Source organism: Malurus melanocephalus, unplaced genomic scaffold, assembly GCF_030028575.1.
Source record: "Malurus melanocephalus ecotype Western Australia unplaced genomic scaffold, MMel_1.1 scaffold_252, whole genome shotgun sequence".
Taxonomy (NCBI): domain Eukaryota; kingdom Metazoa; phylum Chordata; class Aves; order Passeriformes; family Maluridae; genus Malurus; species Malurus melanocephalus.
This window is the reverse complement of record NW_026623484.1, coordinates 90,828-111,997: the sequence shown is the minus strand read 5'-3', so window position 1 is coordinate 111,997 and position 21,170 is coordinate 90,828. Positions and strand designations below refer to the sequence as shown.

The 21,170-nt window shown below is 39.8% G+C and overlaps 1 protein-coding gene across 1 annotated transcript in view; it reads left to right on the top strand.

The window, feature by feature from the left end:
• SORCS1 (sortilin related VPS10 domain containing receptor 1) overlaps positions 1 to 21,170 on the top strand; it is a gene marked incomplete at its 5' end in the record, with an annotated part of 249,958 nt that overhangs the window by 152,059 nt on the left and 76,729 nt on the right. The window contains one exon of the mRNA XM_057375558.1: positions 12,168 to 12,241. Coding sequence (XP_057231541.1) covers positions 12,168 to 12,241 — 74 coding nt within the window. The remainder of the gene's footprint in view (positions 1 to 12,167; positions 12,242 to 21,170) is intronic.

Sequence of the window (21,170 nt, the reverse complement as noted above, 5' to 3'; positions counted from 1 at the left end):
TAACTGGCCTTTGGAGCAAACTGCTAGGAGAAATGGCAGATTTCACATCCTGATGTTTTGAAGTTTTTGAATAAAAATGGAAAAAGACCAAAAGAGTTTGTTGAGCTCCCAGCAGGGGTAAAAGAGTGTAATATCTTGACATTTAGCATATAAGATTTTATACAAAATAGTTTGGTGGTCTTTTTTGTTCTGTGTATGATGAATCTAGAGACTATAATCTATCTCTCTATGAATATAATCAATAATTACTGGCTGAATATTCAGATTATACATTAATGTAAGGATCAATGAAAAAGTTTGAAATCTGTGATGTTCTCCATCATGTGTAGTTAAATTCATTGTAAAATAATTAAAGTACTAATTTTCATTTTGCATAGATTAGCTTGTTACTCTTACTGTAAGCCAGAGAAAACAAAGGCCTAAGGAAGCTGAGTAAGTAGGTAAGGTTGCACAATGATTGTATTGAAATTTTTGTAATATTTCCATCCTTCACTTTACTCTCAAAACCAGAATCCTTCCAGWACTGTAGGTTAATACCCTTTGCAACTGAGAAAAGCATCTTGCCTCCCAATTCTTCCCATACAGTCAAYTGCATGCAACATCTTTCACTCACCCCTCCTGCAGCATTTTATACAGTGTCCTGTGGTTATACTCTGTTCAGAGGAAGGTGCAGATTAAATTATTTYTGTGTGTTCAATATGTAATTAGACAAGGCCAAAATATTTCCCTTGTGGCTGTTGAGTTTTCTGGAACTGATATGAAACAGATCAGAAGATGATCTCTGATATCTTTTTAGGACCATTGGAATGAAAGTCACTGTGTGGTAGTAACAGGAAATTTATTGCATGAAGATCAATGAAACTTTCAGTGGGAACTGTGTCAAATAAAAGTAGGATGTAGTAGAGAACTAATTTCAAATGTTAGCGWATTTAGTCTGGTCAGGAAATAATTCTGAGAAACCATACAGCTAAGACTTATTTAATTTATGATTGATGATCATAAAATGACAAGTATATTGTCACTCTTCCTAGGAAATTCCCACTCTTCTGCAGAGTCCTAAAAGACGATCTGGATATAGGAACAAAGGGTCCATTTGTGTGTTAACCTGAATTTATGGGGTTGGTGCTGCAGTTGTGTGTATGGGATGTTTGGGGAGAGAGGCTGTAGGCTGTATTATAAATTATTTTTGTTATGGCATTGATTAGCAAATTGCATAACTGTTGGTTATTCAATACTGTAGCTGCAAGACAAAAATCAGGTAGCACAAGGTCTGTAGATCTGTACCAATTAACTCCAAAATAGAATTTTAAGAGTACACTGAATGAGTATGACTCACAGGCCTGGTTTCTTCTTTAAAGCCTAATGCATACATTTTCTGAATTCAACAGTCTTTGGCCAAGAACTGTAGARGGTAACCAGCAGGCAAAGAGTATTAATCAGCTTGGGCTAAATTAAATGTAAYTCAAACTAAGGGTCAAGTTCAGCCTATGGCTAAGTGTAAATGACTCCCATTGGTTTCATGTTTGTATATCCAAAGGCAGAATTTTCTCAGAGTAATTAAGAGGTCCTGCAGGTATTTGGATAATTGCAGTRAGAGCTGAGGGGTTCTTTGGAACAAATGACACTGCTGTTAGCTATTTCCYGATCTTGTGCTAAAGCTGAATTTAAGGGAAGACAATCCATTACTCCTTGGATTCCAAACACTGTGTGCACCCKGGCTGACAGTCACCCAAGGAGGCAAGGGAAACTTATCTGCATAGTAAGGAATTTGCATTTTGATGCCACTAACTTTGATGACTCAAGAGGCTGTGAAGGTTTTCTTGATGGGGACTTTGAAGAGTAAATTGGATTTTGACCAGTTAGGAGTGGTGCAGTTATTTAGCTTTGCTGTTGACAGGAGGGAGGTGATAATCAACTGGAAGACACTTTTACATCCCTCTAGCAAGCCACTTGATTGTTGTCATCCATTTGCATCGTGTCATTGCAGCAAATGGGATGGGGAAAATCAGGTGGTGAACAGAGCAAGGGCTGGAGAGACAGGAATCACTTTGCATCTGGACTGTTCTGGTTCTCAGAAGTTGTTCATCCCATTGAGGACTGATGAGGGCAAAGCCACCCGTAGTGGCTGCCCCTCATTGCTCAGTTGTAATAAACAGTAAATGGGTCACACAGAATCATCCCTCAATCTCTTCATAGCCCACTGAGTCTATCATTATGCTAAGATCTTGTTTGTTAGAATAGGGATTGGTTCAATGGCAGGAAAATCTGTTTTAACTGAAGTAATTTTATGTCCCAGTTTCTTGGGTGTTGTTTGTGAGTGAATGTGGTTAATTACTGGGGTTCAGCTGATGAGCAATAACTCGTTCAGCTTCAGTGACTCGGTTGCTTTTGTTCACACATCTTTCTCCTGTGTCTCTGCCTTGGGCAGTGGACTTGAATTACCACTGCTGACAGACCAGTCTCTTATTCAGTCATGGCTTTTTCCTGCCAGTCTTGAGAAAAAAAAAAAGAGCAGCAAACCATCTGCTGCCTGCACTAATTGCTTCATGATTGCACTCATTGTTCTGGCTGAAAGTACAGTTGTTACTTGGCTGATTCTTACCACATAATTGCAGAAGTACTGCATGCTTCTCCATTTTCTSTGGGAAGGAGGTAGAAATCAGAGGGAAACATCAGACACAGTAATGCAGTGCTTGCCAGGCAAAAGCWTTTTGGAGATCTTGTATGTGTGAGCTCTCGTGGGATTAATCAGCTTGCTTGTGGAATGAGGGGCTGTATTTTATGCGAGTATTACTTATGTATTACTGTGTAATCTTCAAAAGTGGTTTGCTGTATAATCAGACTGTGGAATATAAGAGCCTCTAGTTCATGTGGAGACATCTTCTGCTATTCAGATGGGTCAGACACACAGAGGAGTGGTTAGTAATCAGCCAGGAATAACAGAGCTATCTGGGGAGATGAAATAAAGGTGAAATTGGGAAACACAAGTCAGACAGGCAAAATGCAGGGTCGTAATTGCCCAGCTCRGGAATAAATGCACAAAGGCACTCAAGTACTGAAAGGCAGCAACAGATGCTGAAAAACAGGTTTAAAATGGAGTTATTGTTGTTGCTTCTCCACTCTCATTTTAAAGTCACTCTTGAAAAGCAAGGCACCCCAGATTAAAGGAGCCCTGTCAACACAGCACTAGTAAATGAAGAGGTTTATGTTTCGGGGTTTTTTCTTTCCTTATTTCTTTTGGCCTTTTCCAAATATCTGATTCCATCTGTCTACCTTTATTTACTGTGTGTATCATGCTGAAGATGAAAGTTAGGGACTGGTACTTGGCTGTATYTCTAAAGTGCTGAAGTTTTACGAATCAGGGTTCTGATACCTTTGAGACAACRTATCTTCTGACATCAAACCATAAAATCTTCCTCATTTTCCTACATTAAAGGATGTCCACTTCTCATGCATGTAAGTGGAAGGGAAAGGTATTATATCTGGGATGACAGAGGAACCACTTAGAAAAGAGATATGGATTCACGTGGCCACGGCATGTCTGCGAGAGAACAAACATTTAAACAGACACCAGAACTTAAAAGAGCCCTCAGCCCTATCTCTGTGTGTTTTCATCTAATCCTTGTGGCTGACAGTAGAGTATCTGCCATGGGTGCAGCCAATATTCACTCTTCAAGACGTGGTGGGCTATTCTGGATACACTTGGTAATTTTAAAACCCTTCATTTTACTGCATTAGGATTTTACTTTGGTGAATCTGCTTGGAAAAGGATCACAACCAGAACCTCCAGGGGTTCCTTTCAACATAAATTATTCTTTTTCTACTTACACCCTCTCSGTTTCAATGGTAACAGTCATTTTTCACTTGGACCAGAGAATGGAGAATAAAATYCAGAAATATTTTATCAGAAATTGCATCATAGGTTAAAACAAAAAATAAAATAAGGCAAAAGAAAAAAAAAAAAGCTGTTAACATGAAGTGACCTCCTTTTGGTGTGGGTTTTTTTCCCCTGCACTGCTGACAGCAGTGGTGACAACAATTTAGAGGACGATTCACTTGGGCTAATGTTAGCTGAGGGAGGCTAATCCCATCTAAAATTAATGGAGAGGAAAAAAGCTTCTCTAGAGTGGTAAGCATTAGCCACTTTGAATCATCCTCTGGAAAAGCCTATCTCTTCTGACAGACTGTGGGCACAACCAGGGAGCTAGTTTGCATAAAGCTAACATTAGCCTCTGTGAATAACTCCCCCTTTCCCTGTGGCATTACTCCTGCAAMAATCTGCACCATTTGTGGTAATATTTGGTGCACCACAAATAATCTAAACCAGTTTTCCAGCAGACTTGATTCTCTTTGACAYGCATTGTTGAAGATGAAAAAGTTCCTGATTCCTACGTTCACAGTTGCTTGCCCCGGCTTTTGCAACGTTGCACTTTCTGCACGATCTTTGATAACTCTTCTGGGCTACCAGCACTTGTGCCAGGGATGGATGTGGCCTTCCATATTTACAAATTTGTGAATGCTATTCCCTGTTTCTAAGATCTTCCAGGTGGTTATGTTTTTAAGCAAGCGATGCATAGAAGCACCCATATCTGTAGCCAGGGCTGTGTGTGAGCACCAGACACCTGTTAGGCATCCTGATAGCACATCTTGCTCTCAGCCCTTTGAAAATATCTCTAGGCAAATTGATAAGCGTTTGGTGGCAACCAGCATTCTGAAAATAAACAAGGAAGGGATAGCAAAAAAAGTGTAATGGTACCAGATTGTATCTTCTTCTTCTTTTTTTTTTTCCTCCTTTCCTTTCTAAATTTGCCATAAGCCAGTGTACAAACAGTGTTGTAAAATATAATTTCCTGAAGTACCCATCAGTCTTTTACCGACCTCGCTAAGCATAATGTGCTGCGGTAACAATTTAAAATAAAGATTGGAATTAAAAGTGATAGGAATCTCTAATATTGTTTTCTACTCTAATAATAAAAARGAAAAAGAAAAAAAAATCAACTTGCAGAGCCCAGTGGAAGAKAGATTTCTGGGCCAGGAGTGTGATCAGTGAAACAGAAGGAAAGACTCTCAAGCAGTAATCACTGTGCTCTTTAGTACTGACTCACTCATCTTTAGGCAAATCAATATGTCCTTGCTTATCCATCTGTAAAACACAGCCTTCTGTACCCTTGGAGAACTTGTTCTTTTTCTGGTTTGGGATCTTTGGATAGATACTTTTAGTTTAGGGTAGATCTGTTGTTTCACTGCAAGATTTTCTGTGCTCTATATAATCTGCTATACATACTTCCATGAAAAAAAAACAAAACAAACTTTTTCCTTTCTGTCAGGGCTGGATGATTCAATGGATTAGGAATAAAGACATGTACTTCATATCAGTAGATGTGCTACTGATCTCTGTGGCGTTGAGCAACTCCCTTCACTTTTCTGTAGATGACTCACCTCTGTTTTTTCTTTGTCATTTGGTTGACTGTGCTGTTTCTCTAGTTTCTTATTATACAAAGTATCTGTCAGTACTACATTCACTTGAAGCCATAGGTTTTAATACAAAACAAAGGATAAACAATAATTTGTTTTTAAATTTAAAGCTGTGCATGTGTGAAAATTCTGACACTTTGCCCTAAATCCTGCTGTAGTAAGCCTTTTCTCTTTTGTTCTCATTCGAATTTGATACACATTTTAAACAAAAATGCACTTATTTATTGCAGTTATCTAAGCAATTCTGAATCTACCTAGTAAATTTACAATACAGCAGAAAGCAAGTGCTGGGTACCCTGTTGCCTTTAACTGAGATAGTATTTTTTAGCAGAGAGGGGAATTAACCTTGGGGACAACATACTAAGTGGAGTGGTAAATTCATCATCCCTTGGACCTGAGATTGGATGTCTTTCCAAGTGATACAATCTAGTTCAGCCATCAGTTGTTGGCCTGAATAAATCTCTCTGCTGCTTGAGTTACTGGTAAAGATTCTGCAGCATCTGTTAGGAGGAGAACACACGGATGGTATTAGAGACTCCTTCTGTCTTTGAAATACATATGCCAGTCAGAGTCCTTTAAATATCTTCTGGTAAAAAAATAAGTTTCCTGTCGCTTTTTTAGCATGTGAATTGAACGAACTGGGAACATGATCCTAATGCAGTTGCTTGCAAACTGCCACAAAAGCAGAGCAATGGCTGATGTGGCTCATGGGTGAGGAGTTTGGAGGGATAGGTAGGAAGAAATCTGTGGGTCATCTTCAGAGTGCTTTGATCTGCTGAGCACTCATAAAAGCAATCTGTGTTACGGCTGTACTGAACAACTCTGYGTGGCAGTCGTGTGTGGTTCATCAGCAAAAGCAGCTGTAGAGCTGCAGGCATCAGTGATGTTTGAAGGGCTGTGGAGCAGGTATCTGACAGCTTTATCACTCTGATGTGTTTCCATCAGCATTCAATAAACACCAATTATTGGGTTCCCGTATTGATGGCCTCCGCCTGCGTGATTAATGCATTGCCTGCAACTTGAAAATGTTCAAAGTCTGTGCAGCATCCTGTGWACTTCATTGCTTCAAGGATATTTAAGCTTCTTAACAGTGGAAYTTACAGATAGATCAGAAATCAGGGAAATAAATGGGTATCAGCCCTGTAGCCCATTTCTGTACCCTTGATCATGAGTCTTATGCATTATTTGAGGAGGGAAATACCATGCACGATTTCAGATTCTTTTTTATACAAATCATACTGTTCTGTTAAATGCAGTGTTGGAAGAGAAAAGCCTGATCTGTAGTCTGATTCAGGGAACAGCAGCACACATCCCACCCTTTGGCTGCTCTGAAGAAAAAATCCCCTGTGCAGCAATTTCTTTAAATGTAATCTGCTTTGATACCCAAGTAAGCTGCACTGGGTGCATGTTGGCAGCATGTGTGCATCCCAGTCTCTGTTCATTGCTTTTCACTGTTCTGGGATGTCTCTTTTGTCACTGTGGAAACTTCTTTCCCACTGTGATAATTTTTCAACCAACAGATACAGTCAGGTGCAAAAGGGTGTTAAAGACCATAAAGGACTACTGTATATGCATATAAAACCATGTTCAATCTGAAGTCCTTCCCTGATGCACTAACCCCAGTTCTTCTGCAGACTGCATAGAAAGCAAAAGAAATGCAAGATAGATTTAAATTGGAGGAGAACATCACCAAATTGCAGCAATCCGCATGATGCCTTCTCTACTCTTTGCTTTCCTGAGACTTTAGGTCAGTTCAAAATACAATCTTTCACAGTTCAATAATATTTGAAAAATGCTCTTATGAACAATTAAAATGATGACTGAAACCCTGTAGAAGACTAAAATTTCCTCAACTTCACCTGCATTTAAAGTAGTAGTAGTAAAAGTAGTAGTAAGTGAAGTACAATTTATCAGCAATAAACTTACTCTGTTTAAATGAGTAAGGATAAGGAGAGAGGCTTGCTGGCATTTATTTCAAATTGTGTTGATGCATTTTCAGAAAAAAAAATAAGCAGTTGGACTCTGTTGTGTTTATAGTTAAAGCTAAAATGTACTTTTAAGATGTTGCATTCTTCAGTGAAGTTGAAATTTGAGGGAAAAAATGATCTCTCAAAATCTTTATGTGGTTCACCAGCAGTGCAAAACCTGTGGCTTWGGTGCACTGGTGTTTTGAGGATTTTTGTATATAAATAAATTCTRCTTGAAGGGGTGAGGGGGGAGAACACCATGAATTGCATTAGTTTCAATCATCTCATAGAAACACCAGGAAGTGTAAAAGTCAAGAAGTCAGCATATGTGAACAAAGTGTCAGGAACACTGGCTACTAAAAACCTTCTCACGGAATTAGAGGTGAATTTGAATCCACCCCAGTGCTTTCAAAGCTGTTCTGAGCTAGTTTTGCAGTTGTATCTGGGTTATTTTAGGTCAATAATGTAGTGTAGATTGATTTGCTTTGGTCTGATCTGTGTCCTGGGAGAATGAGTGGAGTTGGAAACTAGAGGTGAAAGAAAGGGAGCATTTTCTTTTTTGAATGTTAGAATACGAAAGTTGGTAAAGCCAGTCAACAAATAAACTTAGACTCTGTGCTGTGTTCCATTGTAACTTCTTTAGGGGAAATCTCTTAGGTAAAAGAAAAATTATAGAAACTACTAGCTTTCTYAAAGTAATGTCACTCTAATGTCACTGCCAACATGCAAGTTAAATCACCCTTTATTTAACCAGATTATGAATTTCTATGTTCATGGGATTTTTTTTTGCATGAGAATAAATCAATGTATAGCATTTAATATCCTCATCAGCATAGGAAGCACACAAAGCTGCCACATGAGTCAAGAGCTGTATATGGAGAAGCATCAGAATCAAATATTTATTCCAATCAGTCTAAATGCTGAATGATGAAACACCAGGGTCAGTTGTGTCTGCAGCAATCTKTATGGGCACAAAAGGGAAGATGGAGGCACAAGAGATTCCTCACATGAAAGATTTGGCTAGGAAAAGCAATCTGTGAAAACAGAAGGGGTGATGGTGGGTCTTGACTGGCATAATGACCCTTCAGACAGCATTATATCAGAATGGGTGGGCCAAACAAATCCCAGTTATTCTAAATGGAACATTCTGGAAAACRTCTTGTTTTCTCGCTACATTTCATAGAATTTAGTTTTGTATTTTATATGATGAAATGTCAAAGGAAAAAAGAATAGTCAAATCTGAAGTTAGTGCTGGAAAGATCAGGAAATTAGAAGGGAAAAAGAAGATCCTGTGGCAACAGTATAGTGCTCTTACCTGGGTATCCCAAAGCATTTTAAGGTGAAGCTTGCACTATCCAAATAAAATACACGAGCAGCTCTTATGCTTCTCACACATGTTGGAAAACAAAAAAAGAGAAGGGGAGTATTTTATCACGTCTGGTGTAGATAAGGAGAGTKGTTCAGTTTTCAGATGTCAGCTTTCCCTACTCCAAAGACAGTGGTGTCGTGTTGWGAGAGGGCTGGGAATTGTCTCTTCTTTCAGAGGGTTTATTTCAATCCCTGCTCAGCCTCAGAAGGTATTTGTAACCTCTGAACAGGCTTTTATTTTCCTTTGCATTTCTGTTTTTTTTTAGTATAAATGAGGTAGGTGGTAGGTTTCTACTTCACAGAATATTAGGATCTAAAAAAGCAAAACAAAGCAAGCCCAGGCTGTTAATAGTTGTTACAAAATCTACGTATTACATGAAAAAAAATATACAGGAGAAGAAGAGAATTATTCCCTGATGAGCAAGGGTCAGATCTGAGATCAATACAAGATTTGTACCTCATAACAGTTTTGTCTCCATGAAAAAAGAAATGTCAGCTTGGTCCTCAGATGAAAATRTACAGTAAAATTGTAATAAATTCCTTTTCTATCCGTGGTTGAAAAATAAGTGTACCAAAGAACATTAACTTCAGTCCAATAATGCAAATTGTCATCAGACAGCAGTGCTTGCCAAAGAAAACGAAATGTCATCTTTGAAGGGACTGCATGCACAAGGCTATCACAAGAAGTCCCAGGAGAGAGAGGGATTTTGTAACGAGAACAAAATATCATGCTGGGTTTAAAAAATATCCGTACAAGCACTACAATTGCTAAAAGGGGAAAAATAATCCCAGCTGTATCATAACCAATACTTGACAAAAACCTACCCTTCAAATCTTTTTTTTTTTTTTTCCTTAATGAAGAAACTTGGTTTAAAAATGAATGATACCTAGAATAAAATAACTGAAAAAWATCCTTACTGCAAAGATTTTATTTTGGGGGGGAGAAAATGGTTGTACATAAGGTGGGGAATTCCCCCTTTGCTAAAGATACGTTAGTGCTGCTGGTGCTGCTGTGAGTCAGGAAAGGCCAAGGTTGGTGCTGAGATAATGACAGAGGATGAAAAAACTTCTAAAGCTGGGTTATTAAAGTGTCTCATCAAAGACAATGAGAGCTTTGGATATGGGTTCCCAGGGAGCTGATATTTCCCTTTGAGAGCTGTCATCTTTACTCACTGTCTCCAGCTCACTGGGCACCAGCTACTAATTTAAGAGTCCAGCTCTGGCAGTAGAATTGCTGTRTCCATTTCCTACCTTTTAAAAAGATTTTAAAACTCTTGCATTTCTCCACTTTTTGCCTGAATCACATCTTCCTCAGGGCACAGATTTGGAGAAAGCAGGGCTGCCAGGGTGCTGTGCTCAGGGAAGCCWGAGAGGGGTGAGGGTGAGAGATGGAAAAGTGGGAAAACAAGATTGGATATGATGACTTCAGCCATTTGAGCATCAGTGTCCCTGGAAAGCTTCCATCCTGTTTACCTCTGTTCTGGAAACACAGGGGTATTAGCTGAGTTTGGATTGCTCCTTGTTCTTAATTAAGGGATCATATGAGCTTTATTGAAACTTAAATTAGTGTGTGTCAAAGACAGTACTTGGCACAGAAGAAACTACTTTGCCATGAAAAGAAAAATATTGACATGAGAGATGATCGATAATAGCAATAGCTTATTGTCATCGTGTTTTTATTTCTTGCTGCAATTATAAAAGCAGGTCTAGAAATGGTTTTTGAATGTGAAGGAGGGAAAATGCCTCCTGTAATGGTGAAGTTCTTGAATAGGTGACCTCAAATCACTTCAAAAAGTGATTGTTAAATACTCCAAAAGTTTTTTCCTAAGTTTTCAAATAAAAATGTATATAGAATGTTCTACTTAAAGAAAAATAACAGACTCACTGAAGTTTTAAAATTTGATGCATTTCTAGCCACAGAACAAAACTTTTTTCCCTCTCCTTACTCTTGTTATTTTCTGTCCCTTCCCCCTTCTTCCCTCTCTCTTCTTTGACAGTGTTCAAGAGAAAGGGAAATGAAAGAGGTGAATTTTTAGCTTTCATATTTTAAAGTAAATTTTAACAYATGCCAGCCTACTGTTTACTAAAAAGCTGTTGTAATTAGTTTCTCCCTGTTCTTTCAAGTTCTTGCCATAGGAAAAGTGAGGGATATTAGGGTTTGTATTTGGAATGACTATCCAAATAAGAACACCTCAAGGTTTTTTATATCCCAGTCTTATAATTCGCAAAATACATTCAAATCAACTTTCTGATGAACCCCAAGCTTTTAGATTATAATTTTTCTTCTTAGTTATTCTCACAGGCATGCATCTTTCTCTTCCATGCCACTCCTCTTCCTCTACCGGTTCCAAACAAATTTGCCATGTTTTCACATAAAGATTCAGATGGTTTGCATTTTATTCAAGATCCCTTAGGAGATGTCATGAAAAAGGAGATCATAGTTCAGAAAATGATGTCCAGCATCTGCTGGGCCAGAAAATGGGACTGACCAAGTCTATCAGGCAAAGGAAGGAGGGGAAACAGGATGAATCTGCAAGAAAAGTGTGGGGCTGATTGCCTCTCAGTCCTTCCATATGATAAATGTGAAGCTAAATAAAGCAAAAGAAATAACATAACCCAAGTGATCCTTCCCTCTGCTGCCCTTCTGAGAATTACCTGGTGGCAGCACTTAGGGAGAGCAGCTCTTTGTAAGCGCTCAACAATAGTAACATTGGTGTATCATTCCACGAAGACATGTCAAAGGATTTATAATACTTGTAACCTGCCTTTCTGCTGACCTTTCTCAGCCTGGGATGGTATTTATCATGGAAAGAATTTCTGAAATGATTGATGTATTTGGATATTGTTTGCGTAACCAGACAGGGAGAAGGTGTCACGTTGTTTGCAGGAGAAGGACAAGAACAGAGGAAGAATCACAGGTTTCCTTGGAACGAGGAACTTGTGCTGTTTAAACTCATCCCATCCTGCAAGGGAAGTCTGAATGTGTCAGAATATTTTTTGGTGTCAGATGGAAAAGGCTTCCTGAGGATGGCACTGCTAATGGAAAGAACAATGTCCTTCTGACATCACATTGAGGAAGGCAGTTGGATGATGAATTTTCATTTAGGGCAGATTGTTGGGTGCACCCATAAAGTGATCCCTCAGATGACACCAGTTGTATCCCATCTCACACATCTCAGTACTGTCTATGCCAATAAAAGATACCATAGATGTGTTTCAGCTGCCCCAGGTGTGTCCCTTTGAGACTGGAAGAAATAGAAGTCACTGTCTCAGAAGTGATTAGAGGTGTTTTCCATGTCAATTCTCTGGTATCTCAGTGTTTTACTGTGATTTATGACTGTTTGTTTTTATCCACAGTTATTCAGTTCGGTGGAGTTTGGCAGAAGATGGCTGCTTCTCCATGAGGGAGTTACACCAAACAGGTTCTACTGGTAAGAGCAAAACCTCTTCTTCATTTCATTGACACAACTTCCCCCCACACACAGAGGTGTTGGAGATCTTAAAGGCATGGATAAAGTCTGCATTGCTGATTTGTTGAGAATAATTTAGAGCTAGTATAAAAGGGGCATTATGTGTTTATACAGCACTAGAATATATCTAGACTGCCAACTTTGACCTGCATGGAAAAGAAAGCTGAGGAAAGAAGGAGRCACTGAACTTTTTTTCCTACAAACATGGTTGTATATTCCAAATCAAAGATAAGAGTTTGCTTGTGTTTTGGTGTGAATCTGTGGGGTTTCTCATCATTTCCTTATGGAGGYATTAGTCTGCCTGTGAGCAGAAGTGGCCTTATGTCCTGTGAATATGCCTTTGGAAGAGAAGCTTTTGATAAAATAGTTGTCTTGAAATCAGAATGAGCTGAACCTAATGATAAAAAAAAAAAAATTCAGTAGTGTGGTAGTTTCTGAACTATAAATTTATGTCAAACCCATAGGTTTTAAACATAGCAAGATTCATGAATGTTTCAGTCACATATTTTCTTTTAATGAAAAGACATTCYRACCACCCATCTAATTTCCCTACAGYCWTTCACAAAGCATGAAAGTGCAAGCCTGTATTTTCACCTTCAACAGAGTTCCCCTTGCATGAYACACCTCAGTGTAAGCTAGGTTGAAAGTGAAAATACAATTTGTGGACACACTGTTGCTTCTCATTCTGGCACGTTTATTATGATCATTAAGACCATACAACAAAAAGAACATTCTTAGCTGCAATTCTATGGACACTGTCTGTCCTCAAAAGCAGCTGTGCATGTGTGATTGAGAGCACCACAGAGAGCAGCACTGGGCTTTAATATGAATTTCCATTCTGTGYAGCCAAGTACCTGAGGGTAAAACAGCCCTGAAATGCTGAATCAGAAGGGGAGCCCTTTGCACTCAGTGCAGGCTCACTGTTCACTCCCCATGCAAAAAGGGCAAAAGGGAGCTGGGACATTACAGGGTGCAGAAGAACAGTTGAAATCCAGATTTCTGCAGTACCATCTCTGTAGCCACAGCTGGTGTACAGGTTGGTAGAGGCTTGCCCTGTGGTTGGTTGGGCTTTTATAATTTATTATTATATAATAATAATATATCTTGGCTTGGAAATACACTGAATCTAATCAACCTGAAAAGTCAGAAGACTGACTTCACTTGTACTTCACTATTTATTTCTGCTTTTAAGAATAATGTCCTGAAATTACAACTATTTAAGAAAAGCAGAATGTGGGGATACTCACTCCCTCATGTTCCTGGTGCTTTATCTAAATCAAATTACTCTGAAGGGGTCAACCACTAAACACCTGTACTGGACAGAGAATGAGGGAAATATTCTGATATCTAAGAAAGGCTGAGGAGTTGCTATTGTTTCCAATACTCTCTAAACTAGGATGATCTGAAATCAGAAGGCACAAAGCAAGGCCTCTGGCATCAGGCATTCTTGAGGCTGCATTTAGTTACGCTCTTTGTTTTGACAGGGAAGGTGCAGCTGGAAGGTTTTTGAAGACTTTTACATGGATTTGAATGGTTGATGAAAGCAAAGATGCATTTTCCTGATTGCTCACTGATATTTTCATTGCCATTTTAGTGTGTCATGTTGTCTTGTAAATAGCTTGTGGGTCACTCAGAGTCTKGTGAATAAACTCCCCTGAGCTTGCTAGTTTTAGTCATGAGAATGCTCTACCTGCAAACGCTGTCAAGAGAAGCTGTAGTACCTTTTACAGCTGCATTTCCTATATCTGTTGCCAAGAGAATTTTCTTCTTTATTTGCTTATTTTTGGCTGCTCTGTGAAACACTTCTTCCTCCTACTGCTCTAGAGAAATTTAAGCCCCTGAAGAAAAACATTGAAAGGGTCTGATACTTAATATGTAAGTCTGAGAAAACACTCTATGTAGGCACAACTCAGTTCCTTGTAGCCCATGTGTACTTTTTATTCTTGCATCCTCTGTTTCATTAACAGGAGTCATTAATATGRAAATAGACTATTTTTTATTCAAAGCTCTGCTGTTTCCCCTTTTTGTTCTTTGACTTGCAGCTCTAAGTGATGCCCTGACATCCAYGTTTGTGATGAAAGAGGTTTAATGTGATTCTGTGAGAGGAGGTATCAGGTGGGAGATGAGCAGATCAAGTCAAACCTTTAAATGAGAGGTGACTGGAGACTTCTTGTCTCAAAAAACCTCCACCAAAAAAAAACAAAAGTTGGAAAAAGGGATCTGTAATTTTTTACCTCATTAAAAGGTTGTTAGGAYACACTGGTGGCTGGGCAGGCTTTAGTGATGGACTACTGTAAAACTAATAAATCCTATAATTTGGGTATCATCACATACCTCTTGGCATAATCTAGGCATGTGGCAGTGGTGTACTGAGGAAAATGCAATCCAGTCAGAGGGTGAACCACAGATTGTGTGTCAGGTGCAGGCATGGAAGAATCCACACTGCATAGAAGCTGAAGGCACGACAGTTCTGCACTGAATCAACAATATCCATGTTTTTTATAATTTCTCTGGCAGCTTCTTGAGATTTTGCTGTTAAATGTACTGTGACAGAAAAGTGCATGGAAGTTATCAAYGTACTTGGAAATTCTGGAACTGTTCTCTRTGAAAATACCCTAATTACTAGGAAGRAGTATTCTAAGCAATATTAATTCAKCAGGGTAATACAGAAACAACAAGTTAATATACATGGATTATTGCTGATAGCACAGTGTTTACTAATGTAGTTGGCATTAGGGAAAGAGAATGCAGTGGATTCTGCTTAAAAGAGTTGGATAAATATGCTTTATTTAAAYACTTCTGAGCTTATTTTTGTGATACTCAGTGATTTTTGGTATGAATTCCTATTGTAGAATTTTCCTGATGTAGRTGCTGGTTTATAGGGAATACAAATGTAAACAAAATTGGTGAACCAGTCTCATTAGGAATTACATTGCTTGTTTCTTCTTTTGAAAAGGTCCAGTCATCTCGTCAAAGTTCAGTAGTAATACCTGGTGACTTGAAAATCCAAGCACCCATGACCAGCAGTTAAAAAAAAAAAAAAAATGGGCAAAGTGCATATAGTTGAATATGGCCAAAATATAAATGCAGACATGTGTTGGTCATTAAAGCCAGGTTTTTATTCTGGTCCTCAGATCAAGTCATGCCTTCCACCAGAAATTATTTTCTAAAAGTCAGTAAGTCAAGGCATCACAATTCAATTAGAGCTGCCCCCCCCCCCCCAAAAAAAAATAGAAATTTATTAAAATGTCTGCAAAATGTAATGTTTTTTAATGAAAGTGAGGCATTTTTCTGAAAATGTTCTCATGTAATTCTAATCAGAACCTAACCTTGAGAAACTTGTAGGGGGAGGAAAGAAATAAAATCACATAATGAAAGCATCTTTAACATAAAATGAACAACAGAAAAGCCCAGCTAGTACATTAGACTATCAAGTCACAATCATTATCTCTATCAGTGATATTGATTTTATTTTTTTACTTATTTGAGTSTTGTACTCAGATGAACAAGTAGGAGATGATAAGAGATGTTGCTAGGTCTCCACTCAGCCTTGTGTTTTTCTGAACAAGAGAAGGAGAAGAAAATTGAGGCGAGCATTGTAAAAGAAGCAGCCAACCAACCTTTCCCATCAAATAATACAAAAATATGCACACTCACTGAAGGGAAGAAAAACCTGTAAGCAGCTGGGAGGACAGATSAGTAGATAGGGCTATATTTGTGTTTCTTTTATAAGTGGTGGCAATGAAAGTTAATCTTCAGAGTATAATTATAGAGTATATATATTTTCTTTCCCAGAAGTGGCTGGAGACTGCATTTTAAAAGCTCTGACTGTGTTCATTGGAGCAGCTGAAAGAGCTGAAAATCAAGGGTATGAGGTGTCAAAGCCCTGTTAAAAACTTCATTACAGTCAAGCACTTGGAGCAAGTTGGGCGAACTGTCCCAGTGCTGCTGTCAGCTCTTGGCTTGGTGAGATTTGCACGCCCACCCAGGTGGGCTGAGGTGATTTCAGTGCCTCAATGTCTGRGCTGCTCACAAATGAGGCTGGGAATGGCTGAACAGGACCTTTTAATCACTGCAGAGCAACTGCTGGAGGCTGATGGGAAAGATGCCAATCAAAGTGCATGGTGACAGCCTGTCCAGAAAATCATCCACTTGATCTAATACACAAGCCTTGTTCAGTGAGTTGAAGGGAGGAAGTTTAATTTAAAATGTATGTGTTTCATAACCTAAATATGGTAGTTATGGGYACCTGCCAGAGAGAGCCATGACAGTTTTCAAAATGAAGCAAATACTCACCTGAATAAGCCTTTTGGGACCAAGAAGCCCCGGTGTGACTGATGTGTATATGGGTGTGYTTTAGTTTTCCCAGTTCAGCAGATATTAAAAAATCACCCAGAGATACTTTATAAATGAGTACAGACTCCCATGAGCTTTGGCTTTTCTGCATCATCCACTTTCCCTTGTTAAAGTTCTGCAGAACAGGCAGRCATCCATATTCCAGCTTCCAAATCTTGATTTGGGGCTAAGCAGAAACAGGAGCCTTCAGTGCCGTGTGGGACCCTGCCTTGTGTCAGTGTCCAGCAGGCWCTGGACAAAGCAGCAGATTTCTGTGTGTGGCCCTGCAAAGGACAGACCTTGAGCAGGTGAAGCAGTGCACAGTGAAGTCACCTGTGGATCTGTTTGGATCTGTGTCAGGAATTGCTGTGTTCTGTTGTACATTTAATGAGCAGCACGCTGTGTTACCACAGCTGGCTTYCCACTCTCGCTCTAAATGACTTGCTGGCCTCCTCCAGAGCTGCCTGACTGGGCCACAGCACCACAAGRTGCTGGAAGCACACTAGGAAATTGTGATCCTATTAGGCTGTACCAGCAGAGAAGCTGTGAATCAGGTAGGTTTGGTCCATGTTACCAAGGAGGGGAGCTCAGGGGCTGTAACCTGAGGGTCCTTTTGTCCTTTCTCTTCAAGACAGCTTGAATTTTTAAGTTTCCTGCAATATATGAAAAACAAATATAGGMTAGAAGGGCTATCTTAAAATCAGGATCTAGTCCTGGTAACTGAATTTTATCCACTCAGTTTAGATCCTCATTTTAAGACATTCCTCCCACCCTGTGTTACCAGCAATAGRCAGCTACCTCCTGAGAATTCACATCCATCTATTTCAGAGTTTTAGCCAAGTTTCCTCTCTGGAGCTTCCCACAGAGAGCTGTGGTGTTACAGCAGCAGCAGGGGAGAAGGCTTCCTTTGCTGCTGCCCTCAAAGCTGTGGGGTTTGTGGACAGCAGAGTGTGGAAGGGTGTCGGTCATGATGCACTAGGGGTGTGAAAAATGATGGTGAGAGGAGCAGTGACTCCCCATGACCTCCCCCATTTATCTACTCATCTATTTTAGTGTTAGCCACTGCCACCTGTTTTTCTGGGTCAGTGCTGTGAGGAGGCACAATTAGGAGAGTTGGGCTTTACTCACTGCACTGCTGTTTTCTAACAGTTCTAAAGAAAAGGTGACAAACTGAGTAAAGCAAACCACAGAATTGAATTGGCCCCATGGCTGGCAGTTGAATTGCACAAAATTGTGTCATTTCATGGGATTGGACAATGTGGGAAAGAATAGTGCAGGGATGTAGCGGGGAAAAATTAATTAAATTATGGTCAGGGGAGATTTATTAGCCAGATATAAAGAAATGAAGTGCTGATTTACGACTATCTGGARTCTGTCCCTGTGTTTCTGAAACATGTCAGGAGGATGTGGTTAAGAGATGTTAAAGCTAGAAGGCAGTCTTTAAAGTATGTTCCAGGAATAGTAAAATCTGTGAAATTTCACATAATAGGGACTGAACTARAGAAACCATAAGAATTGCCTCCCACACTGAGCTCCCTGGGGCAGATTCACTGACCTCTGCAAGCAGAAAAAGGAACAGAGAGTATCTGCAAAGTCCTCATGGAGTCAATATAGTAGTAAAAGAAAAAGGAGCCTGGAGGACTCTCAGGCTCTATTTTTGTCTCTGCCACATAGCAACTGTGTGATCTTGGTCAAATCAATGAGGCCCCTTTGCTCTTGACTAATCAGTGAAGTTTATCTATAAAGCTGAGAACAAAAATTTTCCTCAGCCCCTATTTCTAACTTCGTCTGCTTGTCTTGTACTTTTCCATAGGTCTTGAACAAATCAGTAGCATGCAGGGAAGGTTACTTAGAGGTTGACTGTCAAGTACTTTTGTATCTTTGGACAAAAAGCTCCCTGTTCAGTGCCACATGTTACTATTTTTATGAATGGCAATTAGAATTTAGTGTTACAGAAGCATCGATGGAACCAAAAAATTGATGCTACTGAGGGCGTCATCCACTGTTGCTGTTTTCATTCTGTCCTTTAAAACAAAAGCAAAGCCCTGCCATTCACTAAGTTGGAGGAAGGTGTCAATTTTTTAACATGAAGTGACAGGATATGTCCTGGAGGCAGTGGAGGGGCTGGTTTTGCATTGGCAAGATTTACGATAAGGGATTCGCATGAGTGCTGAGGCTAAAGGAAGATAAATCCCCAAAGGCAAATTCTACCAATAATTGAATTACAAAGCCATTATCATGTGCTGAACAAAGCAACTTTATAGCTTTACTGTGACAGGATAAAGCTTGTTAGAATATTTATGCTCCTAGGACAACTTTGGCATAAGGATCTCTAGGACTACATTTGCTCTTCCACCTGACTGTTGCAGCTCTTTAGACTTTCTGTGTGATGCAGTGTGTGTGGGGATGGGGATTTGYTTAAAGTGGGACTAGGAATGAGGAATGCTGAGGGTCAGGAGACCGTGTTAAGAGCAAGGTCATCTGCAGAATGCAACAGAGGCACGAGCATTTTTTAATAATAGCTAAACTGGATTTTCCAAGCAATGTGTCGGTTTTCTGTTTGGCATTGCACTGCAGCCCATCTGAGCTGCTGCCCCTCAGTGCTCAGACATGCTCAGAATGGCCAGAGCTGTGTAAATCTCCTTCCATCCACCTTAGCAGAGACATGCTGTGGTGTCGTGTCTGCCAGCCTTCACTGCATGAATAAACCATACCTGTTTTCCCCCCCAGAAAAGGTGAGGTATGGCCACAGGAGTTCTAATTCTGCATTTGGTGACTTCTCTGAGACATGGGAAAGCTGCCTGAAGTCTCTGTGTCCAGATAAAGAATGAGGGACATTTACACTGATCATGGTAGCATTTGGCATTCAGGGCCATTTGCACTGAAAATGTAAAAGAGCAATGTCTTTTTCTGCCTGTCTGAAAAGACATTTGATCTTGGCTGCTGTGAGCATGTATGATACAAGAAATACACGTGAAAAGATTGCCATCAAGTTTCTTGTGCACATAGTCCCAGATACAGTGTGATTGTGTCTGAAGTCAAGCACCCAAAAACCAAAGGCACCCGAAGCTACTTTCTAAAATGCACAAATACTTGAGATGCAGTCCTTATTGTCTGGTGTTTCGAGTTAATTGTTTATGAAAAAATGGTAGTTTGAAATTAGRTGCAGCAAATAGAAGCTTTTGCTTTCTTCACAATGATGCCTTTTTGCAGTTCTGAGTGGTCTGACTGCCTTGCAAGCCTCATCAGTTCCCAGCATCCATAAACAATTGCTTTTGTCCCTAGAAGTGAAAAAAGATAGAAGAGGTGGAAACCCCAGGATAACAGGGTCTCTTTTGAATTTTCTTGGCTCAGAGGAGCTGAGAGGCCAAGGAAGCCAAGGTTTTAGAAATGTTTCAGACACAGAGGATGGCAAGGGGTTGGTCACTACAGAAATATGCCAACTACCATTTACTGTGCAGTGGGCAGTGCCAGGCTGCTTTTGTTCAGTTCAGCCGAGTTCTAAACCAGGGGATGATTCGGGGTCTTTTCCCTGCGCTGCTTCTCACGGTGGATGTGGAATCTGCATTCAGAGCAATTACTGTGCTGCAGCCAGTGGTATCGATTTGTCAGGCTCTCAAGTGTAGATAACTACTTAGCAGGCTTGATGGTGATTAAAATTTTAGGAAGCAACTTTGTAATAGGACCGTGGGGGTCCTAAATTTTTCAAAATGTAAGCATCTTCAGTGTAAAGGCAGCGGGGTCACTGCCTTGCACTCCCTTTGGCTTTTCTAAATCCTCCTTTTCCCAAAAGATTTTCTTTATTTTTGTTTCCTGCCTTTTCATTTTTCAAAACATCCAGACAATTATACCAACAAAACACTGTTAATCACAAAAAAATACAATAGGCACCATTCAACAGAAAGTGTTGCAAGGATATCCCTGGTGTCCTGAAGTTTCTGGGAGTATTACAGAAAGCCTGAGATTAAAGGGMCGGACAAAGGACATGCTGGCATTTTACCACAAAGTGAAAACACAGACTGAGGCAAGAAGAAAAGTTTGTGGATGTGTGAGTGTTCGGTCTTTGAGAGCAGATGCTGAAAGGGAAGAATGGATTTGAGAAATATGAGGAGAAAGCACTGCCAGCGTAGAGAATAGAAGCTACTCAGAATAGGGTTTGGCAAATTTGGGACTGTTGTTTAGTTTTAGAGAAATTTCTGAGAGAAATCAGTAGCTTAGTGGGTCCCAGAATGTTGTTCATCTGCCCCTGTTCTTTGTAGGGCGCTTGGTTTTCCCGCTGTTGAACACAGAGCACTCTTCCTTGCCCAGCCTTTGAAGCATTRCATTGACCATGGTGCACTGACCACRTGCACAAAAGATAATGAGGTACAGTGGGCACTTTTATCACCTCAGAAASACTGARTTGGAGGCTTTGGTGTTATCTTGGGCAAATCCAGCATGTAGTTTCYTTCTTCCACMTGAGAAGCTTGTATTTTTTTGACCATTCTAGCTTTGGTTTAAGAACCTTCCAATCTGGTCAGGAATGGAATTTCTTTGTGATCAGTTTTTCATTATT